Source organism: Lygodium microphyllum, chromosome 17 (assembly GCF_053477565.2).
Source record: "Lygodium microphyllum isolate KBCC chromosome 17, Lygodium_microphyllum_v1.1.10, whole genome shotgun sequence".
NCBI classification, from domain to species: domain Eukaryota; kingdom Viridiplantae; phylum Streptophyta; class Polypodiopsida; order Schizaeales; family Lygodiaceae; genus Lygodium; species Lygodium microphyllum.
Genome location: NC_141151.1, coordinates 46,756,815 through 46,768,715, shown reverse-complemented (window position 1 = coordinate 46,768,715; position 11,901 = coordinate 46,756,815). Strand labels below are relative to the sequence as shown.

Below are 11,901 nucleotides of genomic sequence, written 5' to 3'. Positions count from 1 at the left end.
GGTTTTCTTTGCGGTAGGTGGTAACCAAAGCCCCACTCCCACAATAGGGGGTCGGTGCGACTGGATGGTCATGGCACTACCGGTGTGACCGGACCCTAAGGCTATAATCAAGGCTGAGTGGCTTGTGTCACGTGTGACTCGGCTCGGTGCTGCGCTGGCAAACTGCGCAACTGTAGGGGACCTGCCACGCAAGCAAACGGTTGCCATGTAGGCACCGGGAACGTCCCTACGTACGTCATGACGTGGCAAGGTTTGGATTATGGAAAAAGGGCGTAAGAGGAAGAGGACGAACGGTGAACTGCCAAGCCCGGAGCTTCCCCCCATCCTGTACTCAGCCTGGCTATGGCGTCCGAGGTCACCGCCTCCTTCTGTCGCGCTCTCTGGCCGTCTCCAAAGCTCAAGCTTCTGCATCCTCCTCCACTTCTCCTGTGACTTCATACGCGGAGCTTTGCGTAGATCGAGGTATCCTCTTTAACTCTCTCTCTGGCCATCAGGGCTTATAAGATTGTGATGTGATGGTGGGGGAGCTTCGAAATGGCAGGGAATTCAAGATCAGTGAGGAAGTGGTAAAGTTCTCTAGATTCCTTTCAGAAGGCAACGCCTGTTGCTCGCCTTCTCAAAATGCCAAGCTGGTAGAAGAAGAGGGAGGAAGGAGAAGAAGAAGAAGAAGAATAACAACAGCTGGAATCAAGATTCTTCCACGGCCAACGAGAGGCCATTTCACGATACGTCCGCCTTGCGCGGCATCCTCCTATGGTCTCTCGACCCTAGCTAGCAGTTCCTATTATCAGCTGAGAAAATAACGGAGATGTTGAAGGGGCCGAAGGGCGGGAGCCTTTCCCGTACTGGTTCCACTGCGTGTTGAGCATTTTTAACAGCTCATTTTTGTTTTCTCTTAGCTGCGCTGTCGTTTACGAATTTGCACTTTGTGTTGATGTAGGAAATCGCTGCGACGAGCCGCCTTTTTGTCAATTGCAGCAGCTAGTCCTTGTAAGCGACTCTTTTCGTCAATTCTGCTGTGTTTCCCCGCAATGTGCACACACACAGCTAGTTCCATTTTGGCCATCCATTGTAATGTCTTTGCTTTCAGTTCACGTTCTTACAGCCTTTACTGTCTCTCGGTCTTATGCATCGGGATCATGAGTTAGATTGTTACGTTCTGCCACAGATATCTGCACTTAGGGTTTACTGTTTATATTCACGTGGAAAGCATTTAGGAAGAATCACATGTAATGTTTATTCTCGGGTATTGAATGTAGCCAGGTAAATGGATACACGCTAGTGATATTCGATGCCCATCGGTTGGCGAGGGTTGACGATGAAGGGAGGCGTGAAAGGAGCACTTGTATAGATACGTAGTAGGCCATTCGGCTTCACAACTGAGGAGAAGCATGCAGCAGGCAGGAGAGGGGGAAGAGGAAAACGGGACGTCTTCTCAGGCTACAGCTGTGGCGGGCCTTCCATGGTGGGGCGGATTAACACAGCAGCCCTTGCAGCCACAGGCAATAAGCGGAGCAGGTGCAGCCACTGTTGTTTCAAGCCCTGTAAAGCCAATCTTTCTTGAGCATCCAAACGGAATACCTTCTGGAGTCAGCGCGCTCAGCTTTGCGCAGGCCCGCCCCCTCCTCCAAAACGCTGCTCCGGTCGTTGTTCAGAGTGCAGCAGATGGGCAGACTTCCTCCGCTTTGGTGCCAACAACCAGGATGCAGTCCCTACCTACAACTAGTAAGCGTGATTTTCCTATCCTTTTACCATTTCGTCATCTACACGTTGGATAAAAACTATCAATGCATTGTCAAATTTGGCCTACGTTTGATATATTGGTATTCTCACGCTTTCTCACGGAATGTACAGTTCACATTACTGTACTGGACAGCTTTTCTATTCGTTTCTAAAAGGAACTTTTGTCCCGTCACTGGCCTTAACGGCTCTATGAAAATACTGGATGTTGTTTGTGCTGTTTTTGGAAGCTTGCACTATGAGACATCAAGCTCTGATTCGGATCGTTGATAATAAGGTCATGTCTTCTTTCTGCATACTTCGACCTTGTCTTGTAGATTCAGCAATAGGTTCATTGTTAACAAATGAATTTTCTTAGGCACTCGAATAATGTTGATTTAGCTTTACAACGGATTGTTATGTAACAAGACTCGAGAGCTTGATAACTTCTTCGTAACACTCAAGCTGGATACACTTGAAAAGTCTCGTAAGTGTTAGCTCAAACGCCGCAGTCTCTCATCTCAGCTCAGTGTTTCTACAAAGTCAAGAACATTCACTGTTTAGGCTTCAATTTAAGTTTCTTTCCTCTTCTGGCTGTTTTCTGTTTGCCTGTCAATCCTCCCGGAAATGCTGCATAGGCCAGACTTCCTTTATTTTGACATCAGACAAATAAACAATTAGATATGCTGGCTTCTGCAGTTCTCTCTGGTTTTTGGTGTGCTAGCCATGGCACATGCAAAGCCGCAATTGGAGACTGTTAGATAAGCTTCCAGCTCCACACATGTGGGTTGGTGAGTTTCTAAAAGTAAAGTTTCAAACTTCGATTATTTGAGCTGTTCCTTAGGCATAAGGCATTGTGATGAGTTGCTTGGTTCTTCTCCGACAGATTGACCGTGTTGACACTTATTTTGCTGTCCAGTTGTGTTCTGAACTTTGTTACTGATGCTTTTCATGTCAGTTTATGATGAAGAGCAGCACCTTCATCCAGCTGCTCCTGCTGTCATTCTGCAACCAACTGGTGATTATCTTCTACCTCACACTCAACTAGAGCTTGGCCATTCAATGGTATGGACACACTTGTCTCATAGTGTCTGGGTGTAGCAAGCTCAAATTTATAGCTTTATTAAGATCGTCAATTACATGATGGCCCAGGCACGCACTGCCTATCCTTATGCAGACCCCTACTATGGGACCATAATGGCTGCTTATGGTGCACAAGCAATGGTGAGTTTCTAGTAAATGAGCACTGCTGTTTTGGAACCTGAGAATCATTCTCATGGAGGGATGGTTCTTTTAGATTCATCCACACGTGGTTGGACTTCAGCAAGCTCGGATGCCACTGCCATCGGAGATGACAGAAGAAGAGCCAGTTTATGTAAATGCTAAGCAATATCATGGCATTTTACGACGTAGGCAATCTCGAGCAAAAGCTGAATCTGAAAACAAGCTTATCAAGGCCAGAAAGGTGCTCATGCAAATTTTCTTCTTTTACCTGGAAGTCATTTAGTTCTTTTGTAAAGACCGGATGTCCGGTTTTATGTTGACTTCAATTTTCCTTGAATTGTTTCCAACTTTAATGAAATATTACGAACTGCATGCCTTTTTGAATTTTGTTCTCAAATATTTGGGTTTTACCTTGTGTTTCTTTCACAGCCTTACTTGCATGAATCACGGCACCTCCATGCAATGAGGAGAGCCCGAGGATGTGGAGGTCGGTTTTTAAATACCAAAAACAAGGATGAATCAAAAAATGTTTCCAACAGTAATGCCTCATCAGATGGTCAGTCTTCTCAGGAGGACACCGCACCTTGTTCACAGGGGGAGAAAGGCATTACAGTTTCTGGAGGGCATGGCATCAATACCATTCAAGGCTTATCGAATCACCTAATGACTGGTGCAATGGTTGGTACAGGCCAGTCTGCTGGCGATGGAAGTGGTTATCACTCTGCAATGGGTGTGCAGAATAGCCATGCTATCATGCCATCGAATGTTGCACAGGCAGCCTATCACAATCAGCATCCGAATCAAGGGTTCCACTCTGTTTTTCATCCTCTAACTGGTGGAAGTACTGATGGTGACGGCAGTCAAGGTGGGGGCATCATGGCTAATGGCTCAAATCAAAGAGCCGTTGCCACTCAGTAATTCTCTCTAACTCCTTCGCCGAGTGTCACTATGGTTTTCTGTGTTACATAGTGATGGTAAGGAAAACACAGTAGTGCTGCATCATTTGCATAGTTTTGGTTTTACTTCAGTCTCTTGCCAGGATGGGAATGGAGCTCTCCGAAGAGAGTTTAGATGAGATTGCCTTGTGTATCATGGCAATCATCATTGTTGGGGTGAAAGTCCCATGCTCCCTTCACCATGTTGGTTAGGACCTGCATAAGATGAAGGGCTTTCTCTGCTTTGGCATTTTGTTTTTCAGGTGTACTTCCCAGTGCCTGGAGATATGCTGAGCAGTGGAAGGCTCAAAATCGAAGGCGTACAACTCTGTGAAGGCAGATTCTGCCTGTCACTGCATGAGTATAGCCTTCACATGGCGTTGAAAAGGCCAGAGGTGGAAGCATCTGCTTTTACTTTGGCCTTGTTTCTGTCATTTGATGTTGACTCAGGCAATTCATTCTTGGCTTTGCTTTCCTGTATTCCCTTGCGGAATACTTGGAGACAAATTATCAACTTTCCTACCTAGAGGTTTCTATAGATATAAAGAACTTGTCAAGGCTGTACGAGGTTTGAACTAGCGTCCAGTGTGAGGTTTGAGGTTTTGAATGGATATGACGACTACTAAGACTGTAGGAGGTTTGAATTAGCATCAGTTTATGAAGTTTGAGGCTTTGAATGGACATATGACAGCGACTAAGATATTGGCTTTGGATAGCCTATGCAAACTTTAAAACATTGTGTGGAAATGTAAATTATTGTGGATTGTAATCCCGTTTTCTACGTCTGCTCCTTTTGTCCTTGACCTGCCAGCTGATCAGACGAATAGTAATCGCTCAATGAATCGACATTTTTGCGTTCAATGTCCTAAGTGAGCTTGGATCCTAAGGTTCGTGCCTTATGATTTTCAGCGGAGTCGTGCAAATTGTATCCAATATTGACGCTGTCTGTCAATGGATTCTGATTTCTGAAGCCTTCAACAGATAACTTTTGGAAAGATATCAACAAGTCTGATTTGCTGGCTGCAAGTTTTTGTCCTAAAACTTGATCGATTGCTACTTTTGGAGTCCAGAATCCCCGGTACGAATTAATGGTTAGGCTTATGTATCTCCTTCCAAGATGATAGAATGCCACATTGCCACTCAAGTAGGCCATTACAAGAAGTTTCACAGCCGCTCGAATATAGGTTGCCTATCTTTCCTATGAAACACACGAAAATTTCCAAGAGACTCCCAAGTTCCACAGCCGCTCAAAGATAGGTTGCGCATCTTTCCTACGAAACATGCGAACATTTTCAAGAGATTTTGCTCCATCTTTGCCTATCTTTCCTATGAAACATGCAACATTTTCAAGAGTTTTGCTCCATCTTTTTTCAGCGCGTGCAATGATGCCAAGGTTGTGTTGATAGTGAAAAAGCTAATCGTTGTAATGCGAAGCTCCATGGGTAGGTTTTCTTTTTCTTCAACTAGCCTCGTAGCAGATTGAGCACGAAGGAAATGTCTCGACGAAATTCATTCTAGCGATACTGAAGGCAGAAAACGGTTTTGATTCGATGGTTATCTTCCTTGTGCAGATCCTGTAAGCTTTTAGGCTGAGAGATTATTGCAGATCTTGAGTCTTACATCGCGGGTAGCTTGCTCACTGCCCACTCTGTTTTTCAGGCTATGGAGCAAAGATAATTGACTCTATAAGAGAAGAGAGTCTGAACTCAATCTATTACATGTAAATTGCACAACACGATCATTACGTTGCCAAGCTCTTCTCGCTATTTCGGTTTGCATGATCTTTGAATGCCCAAAGATTCTTAATCAGTCTTTTTCAAAGTGCACATTTGAAACTATTCATGAATGTTAATTTTGAGTAAAACGGTGAGAATGAAGGCAATCAGGCCTAAAATTTGAAGGTTGGAACACCCTTCAAAGGGGGTTTTGCCCTTCTAGAGAAGGGTGATATATATATTACCCTTCAAAAGAAAGGTAAGAATTTTAGAAAAATAGTTATATGCCCTTCCAAACTCTTTAAAAAGAAAAGGAGAGGCCCTCTAAGACCTTCTAAATGAAAAGTTGGGTAGCCCTTCAAATTTGAGGGCTGAAGGCAATCGTTCTGTTGGAACTTAAGAAGGGCATGTTATCTTGAAATGATTTGGAAGCTACTTGTCACAGCATGTTTTGGATTAACCCTAGTCTTACTTCAGGAGGATGTTGATTGCTATATTGTTTGAGCCTTACTTGAAGTGGAGCTTGACAATTGTTGGCTACATGTGCGAAAGTCCTCTTTTGATACGTGATTTGGATTGTCTTGAAATTTTCCAAGGGGTTTCGTCTAAGTTTTCGTGGGATTAATTTCTATGTTTTGATGGTTGCAAATGTTTGTTTACTTGGTTCCCAAGGTGCTGTTTTTTTTTTTGTTTGGGTTTTATTTTGGGGAGGAAGACATCAAAGCTGAATTAAGAAAAAAAAGCAAAAATACACATTTAGGAGTTTTTATATAGGAAGTCAACCTTGTGATCATGATTCTTAGAAGTTACAAAACATACATCTTATCTATTAGGAGGATTTGGAGCTATTTTGGTTTGAGAAGGTGTAGAGCTCTTTGTTGCATTTTATCAAGTGCTTCATGTAATTCATTGAGGTTTTCCTAGTAGGCTTCTTGCTGATGAAGCTAGATCTCCTTTTTTGTGTGGGCCTTGAGCTTCTTGAATCATGAGTTGACTTTATCTTCCTTTTGTTTATTTTAATTATGTTGTGGTTGATTCTTCTTCCACCATCTTTGGTCTACCTTGATCTTGGTTTCATTGCCTTCACGAGAAACAAAATTCAGAATTAAAAGAGCAAGTGCGATTCACATCTCTCTCCAAAAATTGTTTTATTTTTGCATGTCCACATATGCCAAAGGTATAGGCTTCTAATCCAATTCTAGGTGATAGGGGGGAATTCTATAAATGTCCCCTAGTAGCAATTCTTTCCAAGAAAGGGTGGTTGGGTGAAATGGTAGGATTAGGTAGTACATGCAAGAAATTCAACACATTAGGATTAGCTTTACAATCCAAAAATAGACAAGTTCTCTTCAAATTTGCACCTCGGATATAGCTTATTTCCTATCCCTAGCCTTTTGGCTCTGCTATTAGTTTGAATTGCTTTAAGGAGAATGAGTCTTAAATATAGGAAGCCTTGGGTTGAATGCTTAAGCCCTAGATCATTTGATATCAGTAAGACCATAGGTGAGAATTCCGATTTAGACTCCATTGTCGATTTAGCTTAATGGTTAGTTTATTTGTATTTTCCTTGAGGTTGAGGAGGAAGTAGAGGTTTCTCATTATCCCGACAAAGCCCCCTTGGGTTGAATTCTTGGCTCATTTGGAATGTTTTTCAAAGGTTAGGGCCCCAACAATTAATTTTAATATGAATTAACTAGAGTTCTTAACAAGTTTATGCCAGACCACTTATGGAGCCCATAGTTCCACAAGCTTTCCATCTTCTAAGCCCCTTCTTGGTAATTTTGTAGTCCTTTTGTATATGATTAGCACTAAATCTACCATGGAATATGTTGAGCCCTATGGAATTTGATGCACTCTAGGAAGGTCGGTTCTGAGTTGGGAAAAGCCTCATAAGCTCTTTATAGGGCTGCCAAGCTATTTGCAAGCTTTTAGTGATATTTGAGCAGTCTTAAATTGTGACCTTGCTCTTGCAGAAAGCCACAATTATAGGATCATGGTCTTTCCATTTGGTAAGTTCTTTTAGTTGGAACCTTTTGTAGCTATTTAGGACCAACAGAGCCCAGCCTTCCTTGCATTGCTCTTGGAATTCATTTTGCAGCCAATTTGTCTCCTAGCATCATCATGTTTGGTAGATCTAATCCTCTTGCTTTAGGTTTGGTGTAGTCTTCTCGAGAGACTTTGGGAAATTTTAATTCCTATTGGAGACATTGTAGTTTCTTTTTGACCTTGTTTAGCACCAAGTCCCATCTTTCTTTTAGGCTTACTCCAAAGACCATTGGGATTTCTAACAATCTAAATTGTTTTACCCCTTCATTTAATAGCCTTTGAGGAGGGTGTCTAATTGGAGTTTTAATTCCAATTTTGGTCAGAGCTCAGTATAGACCCTGAGGCTAGACAAAAGACTTTAGTGTAGTTCTAGAAAGAATTAATAGACAAGGGGTCATTATATACTATCCCGTTGGTATCATTAGCAAATCAGTTGAGCACCATATCATAGTTATCATGCAATTTGATCCCTTTCAACCTTCATTGACTTTATTTTTTATTAGCCATCAGAATGTGTCAGTTGAGATTGCAAATAGTAAGGGTGCTAAAGAGCAACCCTGTCTCATAGACCTGTATAGGAGAAATGGAGTTGATAATTCCCCATTTATAGTTATTTTTGCACTTGTATTACCAAATAGGGTGCTAATATGCTTGATGAACCTTGTCAAGTCCCATATCTTGTAATGACCTGAGACCCGTCATAAGCTTTATCAAAATCAATTTTGAAAAACATGAAATCTTGATTTTTCTTTTAAGCATATTCAAATCCCTCCCAAAAGTCCTATAATTGAGTCTACTATATACTTCTCTTTCTTTTTTCTTCTTGATTGAATTAAACAATTCCTTAATTGGTCTATCTACATTCCCTACCCACCTTTCTCTATTGTAGAGACTTATGAGTTGGGATTCTTCTTCCTCAAGTAGTTTGAGATCCTTTTGAATTTAAGAAATTACTATTGTAGGTTTAGATTTTGTTGATCTCCACTTCAAGTTCATGGCTTTTGAGTATTTTTGAAGTCTAGTCTTTTAGCTATTTTCTAGTCTCATTTTTTGGGGTTTTTTTCAATAATTTTTGAGTGATATTAGTAGTTTGATAGCAATTCTTCTTATGCTTATTGATATCTCAGCTTCTCCTATGTCTCCTTTGGTCTCAGATTAGGGAAATCTTTCATGAAATGCCAAGTTTTCATGCATTTAAAGCAAGAATTAGGTAGATTTCAAATATGATAGTGCCTACATTACAATGGTTTTTACCTTCCTTGTTTGAGACCAGAAGGAAGTTAGAAAATCTTTTACTTATGTCCATATTTATTAATACTTGTGGATACCATCTAGGATTGATTAGATTCATTGGTCTTTGTTTTAAAAGCTTTCCTAAGGGCGTTGTTAGGGTTTTAACGAAGGGGAATAGGTTTCCAAGTAGGTTAGTTAGCTCTATTTAGATAGCTACTTTTGAGGGCTTATTAGTCTTGGGGTTAAACTCAAGTGTCCATTTGAACAAAATTTAGTGGAACTTTTTATCATCCATTTCCCTATGCCTAATATATGAAGGACCATGTTTTTAGATTCAAATAGGAAGAAGAAGAGTTATTTGGCATGTAGTTCATCTCAGTGATCTTGCAGTGCAAATACTCCCAATCCAAGCACGCATGAATTCTATGAGGGTATGGGCCCATGGCAGAGACCTACCAACGTCCTCTTTTCAAACTCTTGATTCTATAGATTAAGGCTTACTATTGGCATAGTGATCGAGATAAGGTATTTGTACTCACATGATGGTGTTTCTTATTGACCTAGAGATGATTCATCTCCACTTGAATTAGTTGGTTAGCCTTCTTGGACATTAGGTTACTTAGCTTGAGAACTCTCTTTGTGTCTAGTGGTCGTAGCAGAGTCTTGGCCATTTGTCAGTATAGGGTGGGATTGATCTCCCAATTCAACATTCTTAAGACCTCTTGAGTGAAAGTCTTGAGGTCAAGGTCCCTCTAGCCCTTTCCCCCAGTCTTGGCTCTCTCCATTCTGAGGAATAGTATTCTGATATATATTCTGATTGAGAAGGTTAGTACTTTGGTAAATAGACGAGGTAAATAAAGGATTAAACAAGGACATTAGAGAATTGACAAGTTCTTGATTTTCATTGTGATAGGATGCACTTGTTGTCAACATGATGCTCGTCTGGATAGTTTCAAAAACTAGACTATGTGACCCATCATGCAGCTTGTGGCAATGGACCTTTCCTTCTCTTGAAGGGGAGAGATTGAAAGCCTTTCCCCAACCCTGCTCACTGCTCACCTTTCTTGATAGTGATAGTGTGGGGAGGGGGTTCCTCTACTACTACATGTCGGGTAAGTTGTCCAAACAAGAAAGTTTCTAGACTATTTTAGAATATATAGGGAAATATTTGGAATTTCCCTTGTTCTTATTCAAATCAATGAGGGAGTAGTAGGAATCGATTATTGAACTTATCAATGACTAGGGAAATACACCTATTGATGATGATGATATTGCCAAACCTTTTTCAAGCACCATGTTTACTAGTGATGAGGATGTGGCCAAAACTTTAAACAATCATCTTTCCAATATTATTTGGTTTTAAGTTAGTTTTAGATGGTTCTTACAATAAAAATGATGAAGTGATTTGGGAGCCTATGTGTTAATGTTTAAGTCAAAAAGCACTTCTATTTGTATATTCATTTTAGAAGAGAAAAGCAAAGGAGTAGTTATTTCCTATGTTGGATGTTAGATGTACAACCACTTAACAACAATCTAGATGGGATGGAAATGATGTACATGGTCATCCATTATTGGACCCATCTATCAGTAAAGTAATCATGTTTCATTACCTTGATCATTAGCAAGGATGCAGCCTTAAGACAACAAAACATATCCATTCAAGATGTCTTTGATACTCTCTTGGTAGTAGGTCTTGGATAGATTAATGAAGAGTATGATTCTTTGTCATCTACATCATCTTATATGTAACTATAGATGTTGCACAACAATTGTTCATTAAATGCATTTGGATTATGTAGTGCTAGGAGAGTGGAATCCCATCCAAAGGGGGTTACAAACAAAAAAAGATAGAAAATTGAAATCTCCTTGGCCAAGTAGGATACACGTTGGCATGCTTTTCATTCAATTTTAATGACCATGGTCTTATTGCTTTCTCTTGTGATATGGAGGAATTGATCTCATTAGAAGGTGATATGGAGGAATTGATCTCATTAGAAGAAGCAAAAGAGTGTTGATTGGATGCATGCTATGCATGATGATTACGATCCCACACTTGAGATTGATACATGGGATTTGATGGAGTTGCCTCAAGGTAAAAATGCCTTTGATACTTAGTGGGTTTATAAGTTGAAGAGGAAAGCTGAAGGTAGGATCGATTGCTACAAGGATTGGCTTCTAGCAAAGGGTTATGCTCATTAAGAGGGGATGTGTTATGATGAAATATTTACATAGAATCCATCGAAGGGGACTTGATTAGAATGAGACCTTTATACCTACTTCACTTATGATTGCCTTTTGATCTTTATTAAATTAGACATTTACACCTACTATGCCTATGACTATCTTTTGATCTATTATTGTGTTAAGTGTGCATTGTGGATGTAATGTACGCCAATTGGACATTAAGATTTCCCTTTGTAATTGTAAGGACGACAAAGATTCCATCTTGCTTATTGATTTATATGTGGTTGATTGTTTCTTATTGTGGCATAGTGCCGAATGAATCTACGAAAAATGAGGAGAGACCCAAGAATCCTCTCAAAGAGGTAGTATTTGTAGGTATGGGCCAATTTCTGACACACTGTACTTTCTTTGGGTCAGCTCTAATGCCTGCCTCACTGACAATGTGTCCCAAGTACTCAACCTCAGTCTGCATGACCGAACACTTTGTCTCCTTAGCAAAGAGTCTATGCTGTCTAAGTATATCAAATATCTGCCTCATGTGCATAATGTGAGCTTCCTTTGAGTGACTATAAATGAGGATGTCATCGAAAAATACCAATACAAATTTGAATAAGTAAGGTTGAAGTATTTTGTTCATGAGGCTCTGAAACGTGGCTGGTGCATTAGTCAAGCCAAAGGGCATGACTAAGAAGTGATAGAGCCCACGATTAGTCCTGAATGCAGTCTTTATCTCATCCCCTTCACACATGTGTATCTGATGGTAGCCGGATCTCAAATCAATCTTTGTGAAATACTTAGCTCCCTTCAACTCATCTAACAGGTCATCCACCCTAGGAATAGGGTAT

General features: G+C 40.7%; 1 protein-coding gene across 8 annotated transcripts; it reads left to right on the top strand.

The window, feature by feature from the left end:
• Positions 1–273: 273 nt before the first annotated feature.
• Positions 274–4,398, top strand: LOC148021850 (nuclear transcription factor Y subunit A-2-like). Of its 8 annotated transcripts, none has more exons than XR_015694412.1 (8): positions 274–462; positions 941–990; positions 1,260–1,725; positions 2,678–2,784; positions 2,872–2,943; positions 3,017–3,184; positions 3,373–3,917; positions 4,142–4,398. XR_015694412.1 is itself a non-coding variant. In XM_087697359.1 (8 exons), exons 4-8 carry the CDS (start codon positions 1,392–1,394, stop codon positions 3,859–3,861), a joined length of 1,170 nt encoding a protein of 389 aa, XP_087553485.1. In that variant the 5' UTR covers positions 274–462; positions 542–756; positions 941–990; positions 1,260–1,391; the 3' UTR covers positions 3,862–4,398. The 8 variants fall into 8 exon arrangements, 7 of the variants coding, with proteins under 7 accessions (XP_087553485.1, XP_087553487.1, XP_087553484.1 ...); XM_087697359.1 differs by adding an exon at positions 542–756 and having other exon boundaries at positions 3,373–4,398; XM_087697361.1 differs by adding an exon at positions 542–842 and having other exon boundaries at positions 1,264–1,725; positions 3,373–4,398.
• The last annotated feature ends 7,503 nt before the right edge of the window (positions 4,399–11,901 follow it).

Excerpts from the sequence above, each read along its gene's own strand:
- LOC148021850 (XM_087697363.1), top strand. The coding sequence starts at position 1,392 with ATGCAGCAGGCAGGAGAGGGGGAAGAGGAAAACGGGACGTCTTCTCAG. Across the intron at positions 2,785-2,871 it reads TAGAGCTTGGCCATTCAATG|GCACGCACTGCCTATCCTTA; the intron begins GTATGGACACAC and ends ATGATGGCCCAG. Across the intron at positions 2,944-3,016 it reads CTTATGGTGCACAAGCAATG|ATTCATCCACACGTGGTTGG; the intron begins GTGAGTTTCTAG and ends TGGTTCTTTTAG.